General features: G+C 47.5%; 2 protein-coding genes across 3 annotated transcripts in view; one reads left to right on the forward strand and one right to left on the reverse strand.

Moving 5' to 3' along the window:
• Positions 1 to 6,253, forward strand: part of NYNRIN (NYN domain and retroviral integrase containing) — a 41,304-nt gene extending 35,051 nt beyond the window's left edge. For both annotated transcript variants that reach the window (XM_056810130.1, XM_056810131.1), the window contains exon 8: positions 144 to 6,253. In XM_056810130.1, coding sequence (XP_056666108.1) covers positions 144 to 2,997 — 2,854 coding nt within the window. In that variant the 3' untranslated portion in view covers positions 2,998 to 6,253. The remainder of the gene's footprint in view (positions 1 to 143) is intronic.
• A 4,252-nt stretch (positions 6,254 to 10,505) lies between these two features.
• CBLN3 (cerebellin 3 precursor) lies at positions 10,506 to 13,199 on the reverse strand. Its single transcript, XM_001380248.5, has 3 exons — positions 12,541 to 13,199; positions 11,915 to 12,034; positions 10,506 to 11,126 (listed from the first exon to the last, which is right to left on the reverse strand). Exons 1-3 carry the CDS (start codon positions 12,892 to 12,894, stop codon positions 10,929 to 10,931), a joined length of 672 nt encoding a protein of 223 aa, XP_001380285.4. The 5' UTR covers positions 12,895 to 13,199; the 3' UTR covers positions 10,506 to 10,928.
• Positions 13,200 to 14,767: the final 1,568 nt, after the last annotated feature.

Raw genomic sequence — 14,767 nt, forward strand, 5'->3', positions numbered from 1 at the left:
TTGAAGATGAGATATAGAAATAAAGAGCATTGCCATGATTTTTCATGATTTTCCCAACGATGACTCTTCTGGATGTTAGCTATTCCCATTGTCTTTCTCCCCTCTCCCTCACTCTGTCTCTCCCTTTTTTTCCCCCATTGCAGGTTAGAGCTGGCTGTTAGCAATTTTCTGAGAGTCTGGGAGAAAAAGCCCCCCACCAAAGCCCCCTTTCTCCCCATAAAGGCCAAGGGACTTCAGGGCAATAAGCATCTAAAGAAGGGTTGCTCTGGACCTCAGCAAAAGGAGAAGGTGAAGAAGCTCACGGAGGGTGTAGAGAAACTGATGACCAAGGAGGAAGACTCCCTAGACACGTGCCTGTCCACAGTTTTCCGAGAAGAGTGCCCCTTCCTTTCAGATGATATCCTCCGGTATTTTAGCCTCCAGGACAACACTTCAGAGACCTCTCTCTCTCCCTGGACAGGCTCTTCTCAACTTGATATCCCTTGGAGCAGGGCAGGACAACCTACGTGCCAAAGGGTCCTTGACCACTTGGCTCAGCTGACCGTGCCAACCAGCTTCTCTGCCCTCTCCTTCTTTGTGGGGTTCATGGGATGCCACAAAGATGTCATCCCCCGATATGCCTCACTCGTGGCCCCGCTCCACGGCCTCCTGAAGAAGAAGACACAGTGGCAGTGGACGCCCGAGCATTCTCAGGCGTTCCTGGCCCTGAAGCAGGCTCTGGTGTCGGCCCTCTCCTTGGTCCCCCCGGACCCCCAGTTGCCTTACCGTCTGGAGGTGGCAGTGAGTGAGAAGACCTTGGCTGCTGTCCTGACACAGGAGCGGGCAGGGCTGAGGCGTCCCATCGCTTACACCTCAAAGCCCCTCCTCCCCCAGGAAGGCAAGGCTGCCCTGAGCCGAGGCGGCGGCCTCTGCGCCCTGGCCTGGGCTGTGAGGCGTTTTGCTCCCTCTCTTGGGTCTGTCCCCGTCGTTCTGGAAGCCTCCTATACCTCCAGGGACTCCCCAGACCCTGAGCAGAGGGAGAGTCTGGAGACCTCTGACACGTGGCTGGCCCGATGGTCCCTCCTCGTACAGGACAAGGACAGGAGGACCTTGGGCACATCTTTCCTCCCGGGCCCTCTGGGGGACAGTGGCCTTCCCATGCCCACCCCTGACTCACTGCCTCAGTTTTTCCAAATCCTGCCACCTTTTTCCGACTTGTCCTCCTTCGTATGTATTTACACTTCAGGATATTGCTTTTACCAGGACACCGAGTGGTGCGCGGGCTTTGGGCTGTATGTTCTGTCTCCTGACAGCCCCCCCCTGTCTCTCTCTTTCTCTTGCTCCCCTCACACACCCACCTATGCCCACCTGGCCGCCGTGGCTTGCGGCCTGGAGCGCTTTGTTCATTCCTGCATCCCTCTGGTTTTTCTAGTGAACTGTAGCTGGCTCTTCAACATCCTTATAGACCTTCTTCCCCTCTGGCATTCCCGGGGTTTTCTGTCCTCTGATGGGGCCCCCTTGCCTCATCCGGCTCTGTTGTCCTACATCACTTCTCTGGCCTCCAGCCTCCCCACGTTGCCCTTCCTCTTCAAAGCCTCCTACAAGGGTGCCCTGTTTAGTGTGACGGTAGAGGCCCTGGCCAAGCAGGGTGCCCAGGGGTCCAGCCCGCTGTGGAAGCTGCCAAAGCATATCGCGCCTTCTGTTGGCGTGGCGGCCAGCCCCTTAGGCGATGGGCCAAATCTCCAGGCTTTGCAGGAGACCGATGCCGTTCTGTTAGAAGCCATTTGTCAGCTGCAGGCTGGGCGCAGGCTTCCTGGACATTCTCCCCTCAAGCCTTTCGAGCCCGGAATCAGTTTTGTTAAGGAGTGCAACCTGCTCATGTATAGAGAGATGAAGAGACCGAAGGTCTGGATTGTCCCGGAGCAAATCCGGAAGGATCTGATTTACTCTGTGCACGACGTCCCCCCCGGCCCCCACGCTGACCCCGAGGAGACCCTCAGGAGGCTGAGGAGGCTAGGCTGGTGGCCCAAGATGCACGGGCAGGTGAGGGCCTACTGCAAGAGTTGCTTGTTCTGCACCTCCGTAAACAGCCTGACCCAGGAGGCCAAGTGTCTGCGGACCCAGTGGAGCTCCGCGGCGGCAGCGCCCTGGTCCAGTCTTCAGATCGATGTGATCGGGCCGGTGCCCGCCAGCGAGGAGGGCCACAGGCACGTGCTCATCGCCTCCGATGCCTGTTCCTCCTGGACAGAGGCGTTCCCCTTGAAGTCCTTCACGCAGATGGCGGTGGCCCAGGTGCTGCTGCAGCAGGTGTTTTCCCGATGGGGGGTGCCGGTGAGGCTGGAGGCAGCGCAGGGCTCGCAGTTTGCCAGGCACGTCCTGATGAGCTGCGGCGTGGTGCTGGGCGCCAAGCTGGGCAGGATCTCGGGGGACATTCAGCCTGCTGAGCTGAGGGACGGGGGCTCCACCCAAGCCTTCAAGAGTTCCCTGAGGGAGTTCATCACCCTTCACGGGAAGAACTGGGCCAGCTGCCTGCCCCTTCTGCACATGGCCTTTCGAGCCCCGGAGTCCGGACCCACGCCTTTTGCCGTCGTGACCGGGAGTGAGATGAGGCTGGCCGAATCCTTGTGGTGGGAGCTCAGCGGGGCCCACGTGGAGGGGCTGAAGATGGACGTGTTCTTACAGCAGCTCAAAAGTAACGTCCTAGAGAGTCACCTGCAGGCTGCGCTGGCTTCCGGGGACCCGCCCGGCCTAGAGCACAGTGGCTACTTCCAGCAGGAAGTTCAGGGGAAAGAATGGAACGTGGGAGACCAAGTCCTGCTCTTGAACTTCTCCAAACCTGGCGCCGCTCGGTGGGTTGGTCCCTACTACATTGTAGACAGGCTGAGTCTGTCCCTGTACAGGGTCTGGGGTTACCCCACTCCAGGGAAGCTGGGAGTCACCTACCCCACCAACCTGATGAAGTCGTACCCCCAGGGGGGTGCTCCCTTGCCCTCCGTGATATTAGAACAGCTGGAATAAGCCTCTCCCCTCTTCCCCCCTTTTTTCTGGAGTGAGGAGAAAGATGCCTTCCCTCTGCTCTATCCACCCCTGCTCATCCATAGCCTCTCTGGGGCTTAGCTAGTGCCTAAAGACCTTCCTCACTTGAGAGTACTCAGAGACTCTGCAAAGAGCTTTCTCTATCCATTTCCCTGGTGGCTTGGCTCGGGGTCCTCCTTTATTCAGTATTGGCCATCCTATTCTTCTCTTTCTGGAATCATCCCAGAATCTCATCCCTGACAAGCCTTCATCTGTCACCAGGACCTCTGAGAGGAAATAGGACCAAGCCAATCCCTCCTCCTCCTCCCAGGGAGAGGAAGAGCCTCAGCAGAGCTCGTACACCATGGGAGCTTCTAACAAGAGGTCTCCAAAAGGCTAGCTTGCCAGGCCCCACCCTCATTTCTCTCTGGGGTCAGTGGCCCAGGAAAGCCTATCCTCAGTGCGGCTCAGCACGGGAATGCTGAGGTCTTTGATGGTGCTGGATCCCAAGGGGTCGTACTTAGAAACCATTGGAGTTAGAGTTAGATTGTCATCTTGTCGTCAGGAGCTTTGGGGTCTCCTTAGTGGACCTTATTGGAACCCTCTGGACCAGGCATCCTGAGGCAAAGAAGAGAATAGGTAGGAGCTTTGGGAAGGGATTATTTTCACCTTGTTTCATGCCTGCTCCCCAAACCCCATTCTTTGAGCATTTTTTTGCCTTCTGAAAATCCAAAGATCTTGATGCAAAGCGCAAGATCTCTGAGCTAAAAGAGCTTGTCTTGACTTGCCGAAGAAACTCAATTCTTTGTTTCAAAGGGGTGGCAAGGTTGAGTCTTGTGTTGCTCTGGCAACATGAAGATAGGAACTTTGCACCTTCCCATGTAGCATGCCCTCCTCCCCCTTACACACACACACACTGCTTGTAAAATAGCTTTGCTTTATTCCTCTGTGGATGAGACCTTGAGCATGTGCCTTCTATAATAGGAAAACTGGTTTCATTCATTGAACCCTCACCGTATCCCACCTAAGTAATCCTGTGTGAAAACAGCTTTGCTCGAAGTCACATCCTGGTTGGGAGCTTTTATAGGTCTTCCACATAATGGGAAAATTGGGCTCACTTTTGGGGCCTCAGTCCCTCCCTCCCTCCCCACCACATTCCCCTCCTGAGTGAAGTCACCTTTGACCCACAGTATGCCCCAATGGGACTTTATGTGCCTATTGGGAAGCTAGATTAGTTCCTATTGTACCTGGCTCCCTATTTACACTTGCCAGTCATTTCTTCACTGCCCTTTAGCAATTTAGAGGAGGAGGGAATCTTCCTTTGATTTGTAAATAAACAGTTGAAACTATAAATTAGCTGGATAGAAATCTGGCTGGTGTTGAGAAAGGAGGAAAGAAAGCCTCAGACCGAGTTTGAGCCAGACTCACTGAGTTGAAGGGTGCAAAATATTCATGCACCCAGCCCTTATTTTCCAGATAAGGAAAATGAAATCTAATGACAGCCCAAGTTAGACAGCTGACTAATGGTGTAGCCAGGCCTAGAACCCACTTGATTTTCAGTGCTTTTTCTTCCCTGTTCCTGTGACTGAGGGAATGGTTCAGGGTAGGAACTATTTAGCAACGCTTTCAACTTTTTTATCTCCTCTTACTGTGTCTGTAGGAGGATTGTGTCCTGAGATCACTCGTCCTCACCTCCTCACCGCCCTGGGCTTCTCCCATCTTTGCTATTCCTTGCCCTTTCTCTTGATATCCCAGTGGCTCTAGCCTTCACCCTTCGATTGAGATCTGAAATAGAAGGGAACCCTCTGGAGAGATTCTTCCCTGGGATCTGAGGCGTGCGTCCAGCCCTCTGAACAACCTCACACACTTGTCTAGTTATCTTCCCCCAACCCTCCCAAAGTGGCTCCACTCAGATCGAATGAGGCAGTCAGTAAACATACCTACAGACACACACACACACCCCTGTCACTGGGTCAGAGAAGCAAGGGTCAGAGTTCAGCCAACAACTTGTGTGAGTGATACCTCAACTTTTCAAGTGAGTTCATTTCATCATCCACAGGCGGCCTGAAAATATTTGTTACCTAAAAGATCTGTAGAACATACAGGAGGGAAAGCAGAGCAGGGAGACCAACAGAGTCTAAACATGGCCCCTGGAGAAGAGAGGTGAAGATTTTCTTTTCTGGAGGGGTTTTTAAGGATCTTGTTGCCCCACCAGATTCTCACTGGAGAATATGGGCTGTTGGCAAGATTAGAATAAGGGTTGCCCTTCCCCACCCCAGGTGATATCTCCCCAGGCCTCCAGGAAAGAAGTGATGGAGGAGGAAAGGAAAGCTTAGAATTGAATTGCTTTAGCTTAAGGGAGAAAGATCTTTCCTCCCACAGATTCCTGAAGAGAAAGAGGAGGGAGGCCTAGAATCACTTCATGTTGCTAGATTTTGTAGTCTGAAAGCTTGGATAGAGATGATTCTCGTCTCCTACACTTACTGCCCTGGTGACCCTGAACCTATTTATTATACATACCTCTTTAGGGCCTCAGTTTCCTCCACTGTAAAATCAGAGTAAAATCAGGCCCCAAGGCCTCTTCCAACTAAATCTATAATTCCACAAACAAGGATAGTATAATGGCTCAGGTTTCTACAGTATATTCAAATGCTTTGCCTAGAATGTTAGGATTGGAAGGAACCTAAATTTCTTATTTTGCAACTAGAGAAAATGGGAAATGTGAAGGGGCTTGCCAAAGTAAAGCTCATGAGATACTGGAACCACAACTAAAATTGAGGCTGTTTTCTGAGGCCTAGAGATGTTGCAGGTCCATTTAACTACAGTGTAATTCATTCTGTAATGTCTGATTTGGGTTGCCATGACTCTTGTCATTCTTAGAAGTTTTGTAACTGCAAGTGCTCTCCTTCCTCTGGGAATGAAAATCAATTGATACTGCTTGCTAGAGATTTTGCTATACATGCCCACATAATTAAATGTAGCTAGATTACTAATCAAGGCTTTTCCCCTCTGTTCTTGGGGATTCTCTGGTATTAGGAGTTTACTTTGCCTCCCTTTCCCCTCTAGCATGGGTTAGTTTTCATATGTAGAATCTCAGTTATCCATCTATTCCATATGTATCTTGTATGCGCCTATTTATATCCATGTTGTCTCTCTCCCATTAGAGTGTAAGCTCTTTGAGGGCAGGTGCTATTTTTCCTTTTTTTATATTTCCAAGGCTTACCACAGGGCCTGGAGCTTAATAAATGCTTCTTTTTGATGGATTGGTTTTATTTGACTCAAAGAACAAAGCTCTAAGTATGTCTAGTGGAAGGGTTTTGAGTTCTCATTTGAGAAAAAGAACCCTAGGCATTCATCCTGGCAATAGTCAAGCAGTTAAGAAGAAGAACGCCCAGGGAATACTCTTTGTTTTGTTAATCATTTACTGCTTGTTTACCCACATTATTTAAAAATTACTTCTCACTGTTTGTCCCCTTACTTCATTTGTTTGCCCAAATGACCTCATAGTATTGATCCTCCTTCAGTTGTGCCTGACTCTTCAGTGATCCCAAGGGCCACAGCTGACTAGGTTTTTATTGGTAAGGAGACTGGAATGGTTTGCCATTTCTTTTTCTTTAGCCAGGCAGCTTTTAAGTGATTTGCCCAAGGTCACACAGCAAGGAAGTATCTAAGATTGGATTTGAACTCAGGTCTTACAGTAAGGAAGTATCTGAGATTGGATATGAACTCAGGTCTTCCTGACTCTAGGCCCAGATGAACCATCTAGCTGACTCCTAGGCATACAGAGGCTAAGTGACTTGCCCAAGGTCACATAGCTCAAAAATGTCTGAGGCTGACTGAACTCAGGTCCTCCTGTCTCCAGGCCTTGTGTTCTTAATCACAGTTATAGCTGTCCTTTGATCTGAAATTAGAATACTTTGCTTTCCCCACCAGTTACCACTTTGGAAAAGAATCTCTCCAAGAAATGCAGAGAATTCCCCCTAACATCATCTGGGAGACCATCTTTGGAGCTGCCACTGTTAGGGTCCAGTGCGTCACCCACCACCATGGAAGACCCACAGACAATGCAATCAAGCAGGAGGGTCCTTTATTCTGGTATACACCAGGGGAAGCTCAGCACAGGAGTTCCGCCTGCAGTTGTGACTGCAGAGTCTTTTATACCCAATGCCTGACAGCACATCACTAGCCACCATACGCGGCCCACAAGTTTCTCCTGGAATCTACATTTTGGGCGTCGGCACATTTAGGTTCCCTGACAGGGGTCTGTTGGTCAGATGTTCTATAGTGTGTAAACCTCAAAATTCCTTAGACTTATAAATGTTGGAAATTTCACCATAGGGTTATTTCATACTTGGAAAATTTCTTACTGATAGTCTATTGGAATGGGAACCCCATTGGCATGGGAGGTTCCTTCTCTTCCCTTCTTAAGATTACTTTAGGACAGAAACCTTTTGCTGAACAATGGAAAGGACTTTGACCTATGCTTAAGCATAGAACAGGAATTTCTTTGAGTCATGATTGATTTTAGAATTGATACAATGGAGATACTTGGAATCAATCTCCACCCTATTCAGTCCTAACAGGATTGAGTAAGGGCTGCAGCCTAGATCAAAATTTAATTATTCCAATCTCTACCCTACTCAGGTTAACAGGATTTAAAAAGGGCTGTAGCAAAGGAGCAAAGATTTAATCATTTGAAAATATGACCTTCAACAGACATGTGCAAAGCCTCTGGGCGGTCCTGGGTTAAGCTAGAGCCTCCATTGGCACAGGGAAATTGATGGACAGTGATTGGTAGATGTGAGAACTGAGGGGGGTTGAGGAGTTGGCGGGAGGGGTTGCAGGGTACTCTGAGAAGCTTGCTCTGAAGGAAGCTGAAAGTGAGGGCCTCTGAGACTGTTTCTCCATTTTGGTCACGTGAGTAATAGGGACTGATCTCTTTTCTTTGCCCCAGCTATCTAAGGGCTTGGGCCTTTTGGCCCAGCCTAAACAGAAGGGGTATTTAAGCCCTATTCCCTTCTCTCCCTTTTTCTCTCTCTCTATCTCTAATTCCTTTCTTACTCCTATTGTAATTAAACTCCATAAAAGATTAACTGCTGACTTGAGTTTTCATTTAGGAATTACATAGCTGAATTCCTTGGCGACCTTAAAATTAATATATATCAGTCTTTAAAGTGATTCCCTTGTAACAAGTGATATGTGCTGTACTGACCAAGCAGCTCCCTGCTTGGGGCTCCTTCACCACATTTCCACTCCAGGCTAGACACAAGCTTAGAAAATTGAAAACGATCATCTCTCGATATCTATAAAAACTATCCAAATAAATCTTACTGGGAGGTAAAAGTCTTTCATGTGGATTTTCTCCTTTCCTCTTCCAGTCTCTAGGGTGGCAGATGACTTACATGTAATTATTCATTTGGAAAAGCCTTTGCCACCTAATGTAGGAATTGTAGTGGGTAGAAGAAACTGACCCTATCTTGGTCTTAAACTCTGAGAACCCCAAGAAATAAATACCCCCCTCATTCAGACTACTCCTGTGAGTACCCCTAATTTAGAAGCTGCCTCATTCAGTTGGATTTTCACAGTGGCTGGTTACCTCCCTCTTCCCTGATAAAGGTTATTTCAGGGCTCTCAATCCCTTCCTGAGGAATTAGGAGTTAAATGGAAGGGAGAAGGAGAAGACTTTCCATTTGATTACCCTTAATTCCTCCCTTCATATCTACCAGAACTATTTCCTTATTTTCTAGCTTCTCCCTGGAGTCATAGGCTTATGACCTATCCGCCTTTCCCTCTACTCTCCCATTCTTTTTAGGTCAGCCCAGATGGGATGAACAGATCTATGGTCAGTTGCTCTTCTGCCTTAAGGATGTGGTAGTGGAGAGAAAGCTTGTAGTCAGGAAGACCTGAGTTCAGGTCCTGATTCATACACTAGGTGAGAGATTTTTGGGCAAATTATTCTCTTATCTTTTATCTCTTATCTCTTATCCTCTCTTATCCTCAATTTTCCTCACTGACAAAAAATGAGGATAATAGTACCTACTTGACAGCATAGTTATGGGGATCAAATGAAGTAACATGTATAGTGCTTTGAGAACTTTAAAGTGCTTTTATTATTTTCTTAAACCGTTATTTTCTTAGTAGCAATTCTAAGACAGAAGAACAATGAGTTTAAGTGACTTGCCCAGGGTCACCCAGCTCAGAAGCACCTGAGGTCACCTTTGAACCCAGGTCCTCCAGACTCTAGGCCTGGTGCTTTATTTACTGTGCCACATAGCTATCCCTGCCAGCTATTATCATTGAGGAAAATTACTGGAGTCAGAAGAGTCTTTCTGGCATGGGCATTGTACCCCCAAATTTTAGAGGTGTTTCAGGCAAACTGTAAGCAGGGAAATCCTTTGTTCCCTTATATTCTTGTGACTCCTAACCCCAAACATCTGGTAACTGATAAGACCCTGAGAGGATTATCCTCCTTGGATCATTTAGATTTGAGATGGATCATCAAGGTGTATCTCAGACATTCATCTGTCCTCTAAACTATGAGGGTCACCCCCTATGTCTTTAAGGAACCCCTCCCCTCCCCCCCATGCCTCAGTGCATACCACTCTAGAGTCACATCTTCACTGATGTAAAGAGTATAAAGACCTCAGAATTGATGTCATCTGGGAACAGCTTTCCATCTGTACTGCTCTACCACCTAGGAGGCAGTCTTTCACCTATGCTATCCTCCTGGTCAGATTCAACATTACCTTCCAAATTAATAAATTTCTCTTTTTTTATTTTTAAGCTAAGTTTTGGAATCTTGCATCCTTGCAAAAGGTACCCTTCCCGAACCCTAGGGGTTCACCTCAAGCCTGCCTTCCCCCCACACATTTCTAGAGGCAGCTCAGTGGATAAAGAGCCAAGCCTAGAGACCAGAGATCCTGGGTTTAAAATTGGCCTCACTTACTTCCTAGCTGTGTGACCCTGGGCAAGTCACCAATGCCTAGCCCTTACCACTCTTCTGCCTTGGAACCAATACTTAGTATTGATTCTAAAATGGAAAGTAAGGGTTTAAAAAAAAAAAAGCCTTGCAACCTCTTGGTGTGAGCCTGCTCCATCTGATACCTTGATTTTCCCACCTAGAGCCACCTTCTAGCTTCAGCTTGCTCTCCCTCCCCCAATCATGACAAACTCCATGGCCACATGAAATACCAAGGAGCAGTCGGACAGCACGGAGGAGCTGGCTCTCTCCACAGGAAATGGTTTTCATGCACTCTGGGGCTGGTACCATCTGGGTTTCTGTGGGGTTCCTGTCAGCTCAGTTTGTGCCACCTGTCCCAAAATAGCAGGGAGAGAAATATTTTGGGGATGGCAGCAGGGACAAAGGATCAGTAGCAATTTCCTTACCTATGCAGTCAGTTTTTCTAAGGTAATAGAAGTTGGGAGAAAGGGCAAAATGGGGTATTATAGGCAGGAGAGAGGGGTAGATTTGGAAGGTTAGACTGATAACAAAATTGTCTTCACACATGTGGTTAACTCAATTATTTATTATGTAGGGTTTGGCACTTGTGCCCATGCAAAAGGACAGGATCAGATGTCAGCTCTCCATTCTGGATTTTTTAGCATGATGACAATTTTGGGGAAAAGAAAATGTCCTTTAATAGCACTTATCTAAAAGAGTATCTACTGGCAGACCACATTTGCACATGTGATTTGGGGATGTGGGAAATATATTTATATTCTCTACTCCAGAGGGACCGTACTACTGGTATTGAAATGAATGGAAGTTGGAGACCCAGGACTGATTAAAATCCCTCCCTCTGAAGAAAGCCCCTTGCCATTCCTGCATTCCAAGAGGAAGGCGAAAGGAAGAGAAGGATGCCAGCGTAAGTGTGTGGGGAAGGGTGGAGGTGATTGGGAGATAGGGCAAAAAGAGGGGAGAGGGATACTTTCCCTCAGAGAGGAAAGATCAGAAAGCCAGAAAAGCTGGAGAATTTCCAACCACCAAGCAGGTTCCCTCGACGCAGACGCAGGGATACTCGGTCCCCTGGGTCCAGGGGCAAGAGCACAGCACTGGTGGCTGCCTCTCGGGTCACATCAGGGTCATTGGCAAAAGCTGAGATCACAGGCCATGTATTCAGCATCAGGCTCACCTGGGGATGGGAGAATTTAGGGGTATTAGAACTGCTATCCTAGGACCCCCACATTCCCTTTAACCTAAGAAATCTTGGAATGATGGTATTTTCAGTTAGTCTTTCGGTGAAGTCATTCATCATTTCTGAGGCAGCTAAGTGATCCAGTGGATATAGAGAACTGGGCCTAGATTCAGAAAGACTTGAGTTTAAATTCAGCCTCAGATACTTCCTAGCTATGTGACCCTGGACGAGATACTTAGCATCTGTCTGACTCAGTTTCTTTAACTGTAAAATAGGGTAATAGGAGCACCTGCCTTTTTAGGGCCATTGCAAGCTTTGGACAGTGCCTGGCACATAGTAGGCACTAAATGAATACTTGCTTCCTTTCTTTCCTTCCTTTGAAATCTTAGCCTTTCCGAAAGATCAAAGGTTGACTGAGCCCTATGTCTATGATTAGGCTCCCTAGATCTGGAGTGCTAAATATATTCCATCTTCCCTGACCTGGGCTTTCACTACCACTCAACCTTTTGAAATGGGCCTTTGGACTTTGCCAGTCTCTAGCCCCCCATTGACTAGGGGTTGGCTTCCTACTAGAAGAGTTCCTTCTAGGCTGCTGGGGAGTCTTGTGGCCACTGTCTTAGAGTTGGGGGTAGATGACCAAATTAAAGGTTAGAACTATACGTCAGAAACACAGCATGGGTCAGGGATGGAGCTGGGGTGTCCTGACTGCCTTTACCTGTGTCTTCCTCTTTTTGAGTTTTGGGGGAAGTGGGGTTCTTACCCCACTGCTTACCCCACAAGCTCACCTGAACAGTCTGGCGGTTGTACACCTTCACCACATGGAACCGGAAACTATAGACACCTCTGACAGGGGCAACAAAAGAACCCGAGGCTCTGTCAAAGCCATTGCCTTCATTCACCAGGACCTAGGCAGAGGAAAAGATGGCATAGGAAGGGTGAGAAGGGAAAGGAAAGGGACTTAAGATGGAGAGGAGTGGATGAATGATGTAATGAAGGGTAAGGAAGACCTTGAATAGGAGGAAGGACAGAAGTGTGTAGGAAATGACAAAAGTGGGAGAAGAACTATGGCTGGTTTCCTTAAAGAGAGAAGAGGGGCAGCTAGGGGGATAGATTGCCAGATCTAGAGATGAGCAGTCCTGGGTTCAGATTTGGCCTCAGATAACTTCCTAGTTCTGTAATTCTGGGCAAGTCACTGAATCTCAATCACCTACTCCTTCCTGCTCTTCTGCTTTGGACCCAATATTTATTATTGATTCTAAGAGAGAAGGTAAGGGTTTAAAAAAAAAAAAGAAGAGATGAAATCTGGGAGGATGGAAGATTGAAGGGGATTCAGACAGAGTAGGAAGGACCTAGCCTCCGACTCACTTAGGAGTCAGCAGTTGGAGTGGGTATGGTAGGGGAGGAATGGTACCTGGTCGAAGTAGATGGCACCAGTGGTACCATTGCCTGTTTCTCCAGCTGGTTCATGATGGTGGCTACGGACAGCAGCAAAGGCCACCCGTCCTGGGGGAGCCTCTCCAAGGGCTGCCCCACTCGGACCTCCTGTAGTTGCCCGTCCAGGTTCACATACCACCAGGCACTCTCCTTCCAACATGACAGGCTCTGTCCCTTCCTGTGCCTGCCCTGATCCTAAGGCCAGGAGTACAAGTGTCAGGAAAGGCATTACAGTCTTAGGTGGTTTTCCCAGTATCCAAGTAATTCCTAGTAATGCAGAGATGAAGCCCACTATATCTCTCTTTGCTTCTTCTAGCTCTTCTTTCTCCATCCTTCAGTTTCTTTTTCCTCCTGCCCTCTTCTGCTCTAGGGTCTCTCTTGGTCCTACACTAACTGCTCCTCTTGTTTCTTTGCCCCAATCTCCTGACCAACTAGTCTTTCTAGCTCTTGTTCCATCTCTACCTGGGATCCACAGGATCTGTATGTTTCTGTTTCCTGCCACTCACTGCTTCTGCTATGGATCCCTCCCCTTTGGCAGAGTGCACATAGACAGCCAATGAGCCCCAGGAAGGACAAGGAGGAGGGACAAGAGGGACCATAGCCAGGACCCCAAGGCCAGTCTTTCAGAGCCAGTGAGGTAGGAGCTAGAGTGGATAAGAGAGATAGGAATGTGGATGGGGGTGCTTCTTCTTCTGACTTTAGCTCCTCATGTCCATGACTGTTAATGCTAGTATAATATAGCTTTTCTCTCCTCTTCATCCTTAACAAATGAGATAACATGCAAAGTGCTATGCAAACCTTAACTAGATAAGTGATGTTTTCTTGCTCCCTTAATAAGCCTTATTCCCTTCTCCTCTCTCCCATTCCTCCCTTCTCCCTTTCCCTAATGTCTTTTTTTTCTTGTACTGAGAATCATAGGCAACTGTGAAAAGGGGTGATCATCTTTTCCCCATGTATGGAGTGAGAAATTAAGTGTTATTCTCAAGTTATTAATATCTCCAAAAAGTTGTAAAAGCTGGTTTCCCTTCCATTCCCCTATCTAAGCCAAGTGTTTGGCTTGGGTCTTAGGCATTCCTCAAGGAACTTGCCTGGGACAAGTGTCCCAGACTGACATGATCAAATCTTAAGTACCAATCTAGAGTACCCCTTTGTCTTAGAAGTCTCTGTTTAAAAAAAGGGGGTGGGGTGGGCAGCTGGGTGGCTCAGTAGATTGAGAAAAAAAAGTCTCTTCTATTGTATTGTTTCTCATTTATTTTTATTTTTTAAAACCCTTATCTTCAAGTCTTGGGATCAATACTGTGTATTGGTTCCAAGGCTAAAGAGCAATAAGGTCTAGGCCAAGGCTCACACAGCCGGGAAGTGTCTGAGGTCACATTTGAATTTAGGACCTCCCACCTCTAGGCATGGCTCTTACTCCACTGAGCTACTCAGCTGCCATCTGTGTTGTTTCTATTGAAGCTTCTAGGAGGTTAAGCCCAGTGGCTTGACATTGACATTGGCCCCACCTAGATAATCCAGTCCTGAACTACTCCCTTTTTTGTATCTGACTCCAACTTCCAGATCATTTCTTTAAAAGATTGATTGGCTAGGATGTATCCACAGTGAAGCTATTCTCCAATCTTTTGATGATGTTAATTTGCTTGAATATGTCCTTTGTAAAGTCATTGTAAAGCTATTCAATGTTCTGTCTCCAATCTCTTGAAATGTTAATTCTATTGTATCTTCCTATAAATTGGGAGTGTCTCAGTAAACCAGGGAGCGATTTGTATTAGGAACATTGTATCAGACTTTTTCTGGCTGTCTATAGAGTCCGGCCAGCATGGCCATTTCTCTCTCCCTGTAAATCTTCAGGGACATTTGTCTCAGGTCAATGACTTGAGGCAGTGACCCACATTTCCTCTCTCAACAAATCCATTCCATTTTAAAGAATTTTTTTTCTCACTCATTTTTTAATAGTGGTTAAAGAGGGTGTATTTTGGTATTTTCAAGTCCCCTCAATTTCCACTCCTCTCACCCCTGCACTTAAAAGTCCTGGAAAAGAAAATTGAAATTTGTTGTTTGGGGAATTAAAAACAATTGAGAAAATAGTTTGGCTTCGTGGATTTCCCACTCTTCCCTCCCTCCTCTGCTCCTAGGGATCCTTAGACCTGGACACTTGAGAACTGCTGCTCTATGACTTTGGGCCAAATAACATCTGGGGCTCC

The sequence above is a fragment of the Monodelphis domestica genome, chromosome 1 (assembly GCF_027887165.1).
Source record: "Monodelphis domestica isolate mMonDom1 chromosome 1, mMonDom1.pri, whole genome shotgun sequence".
NCBI lineage: Eukaryota > Metazoa > Chordata > Mammalia > Didelphimorphia > Didelphidae > Monodelphis > Monodelphis domestica.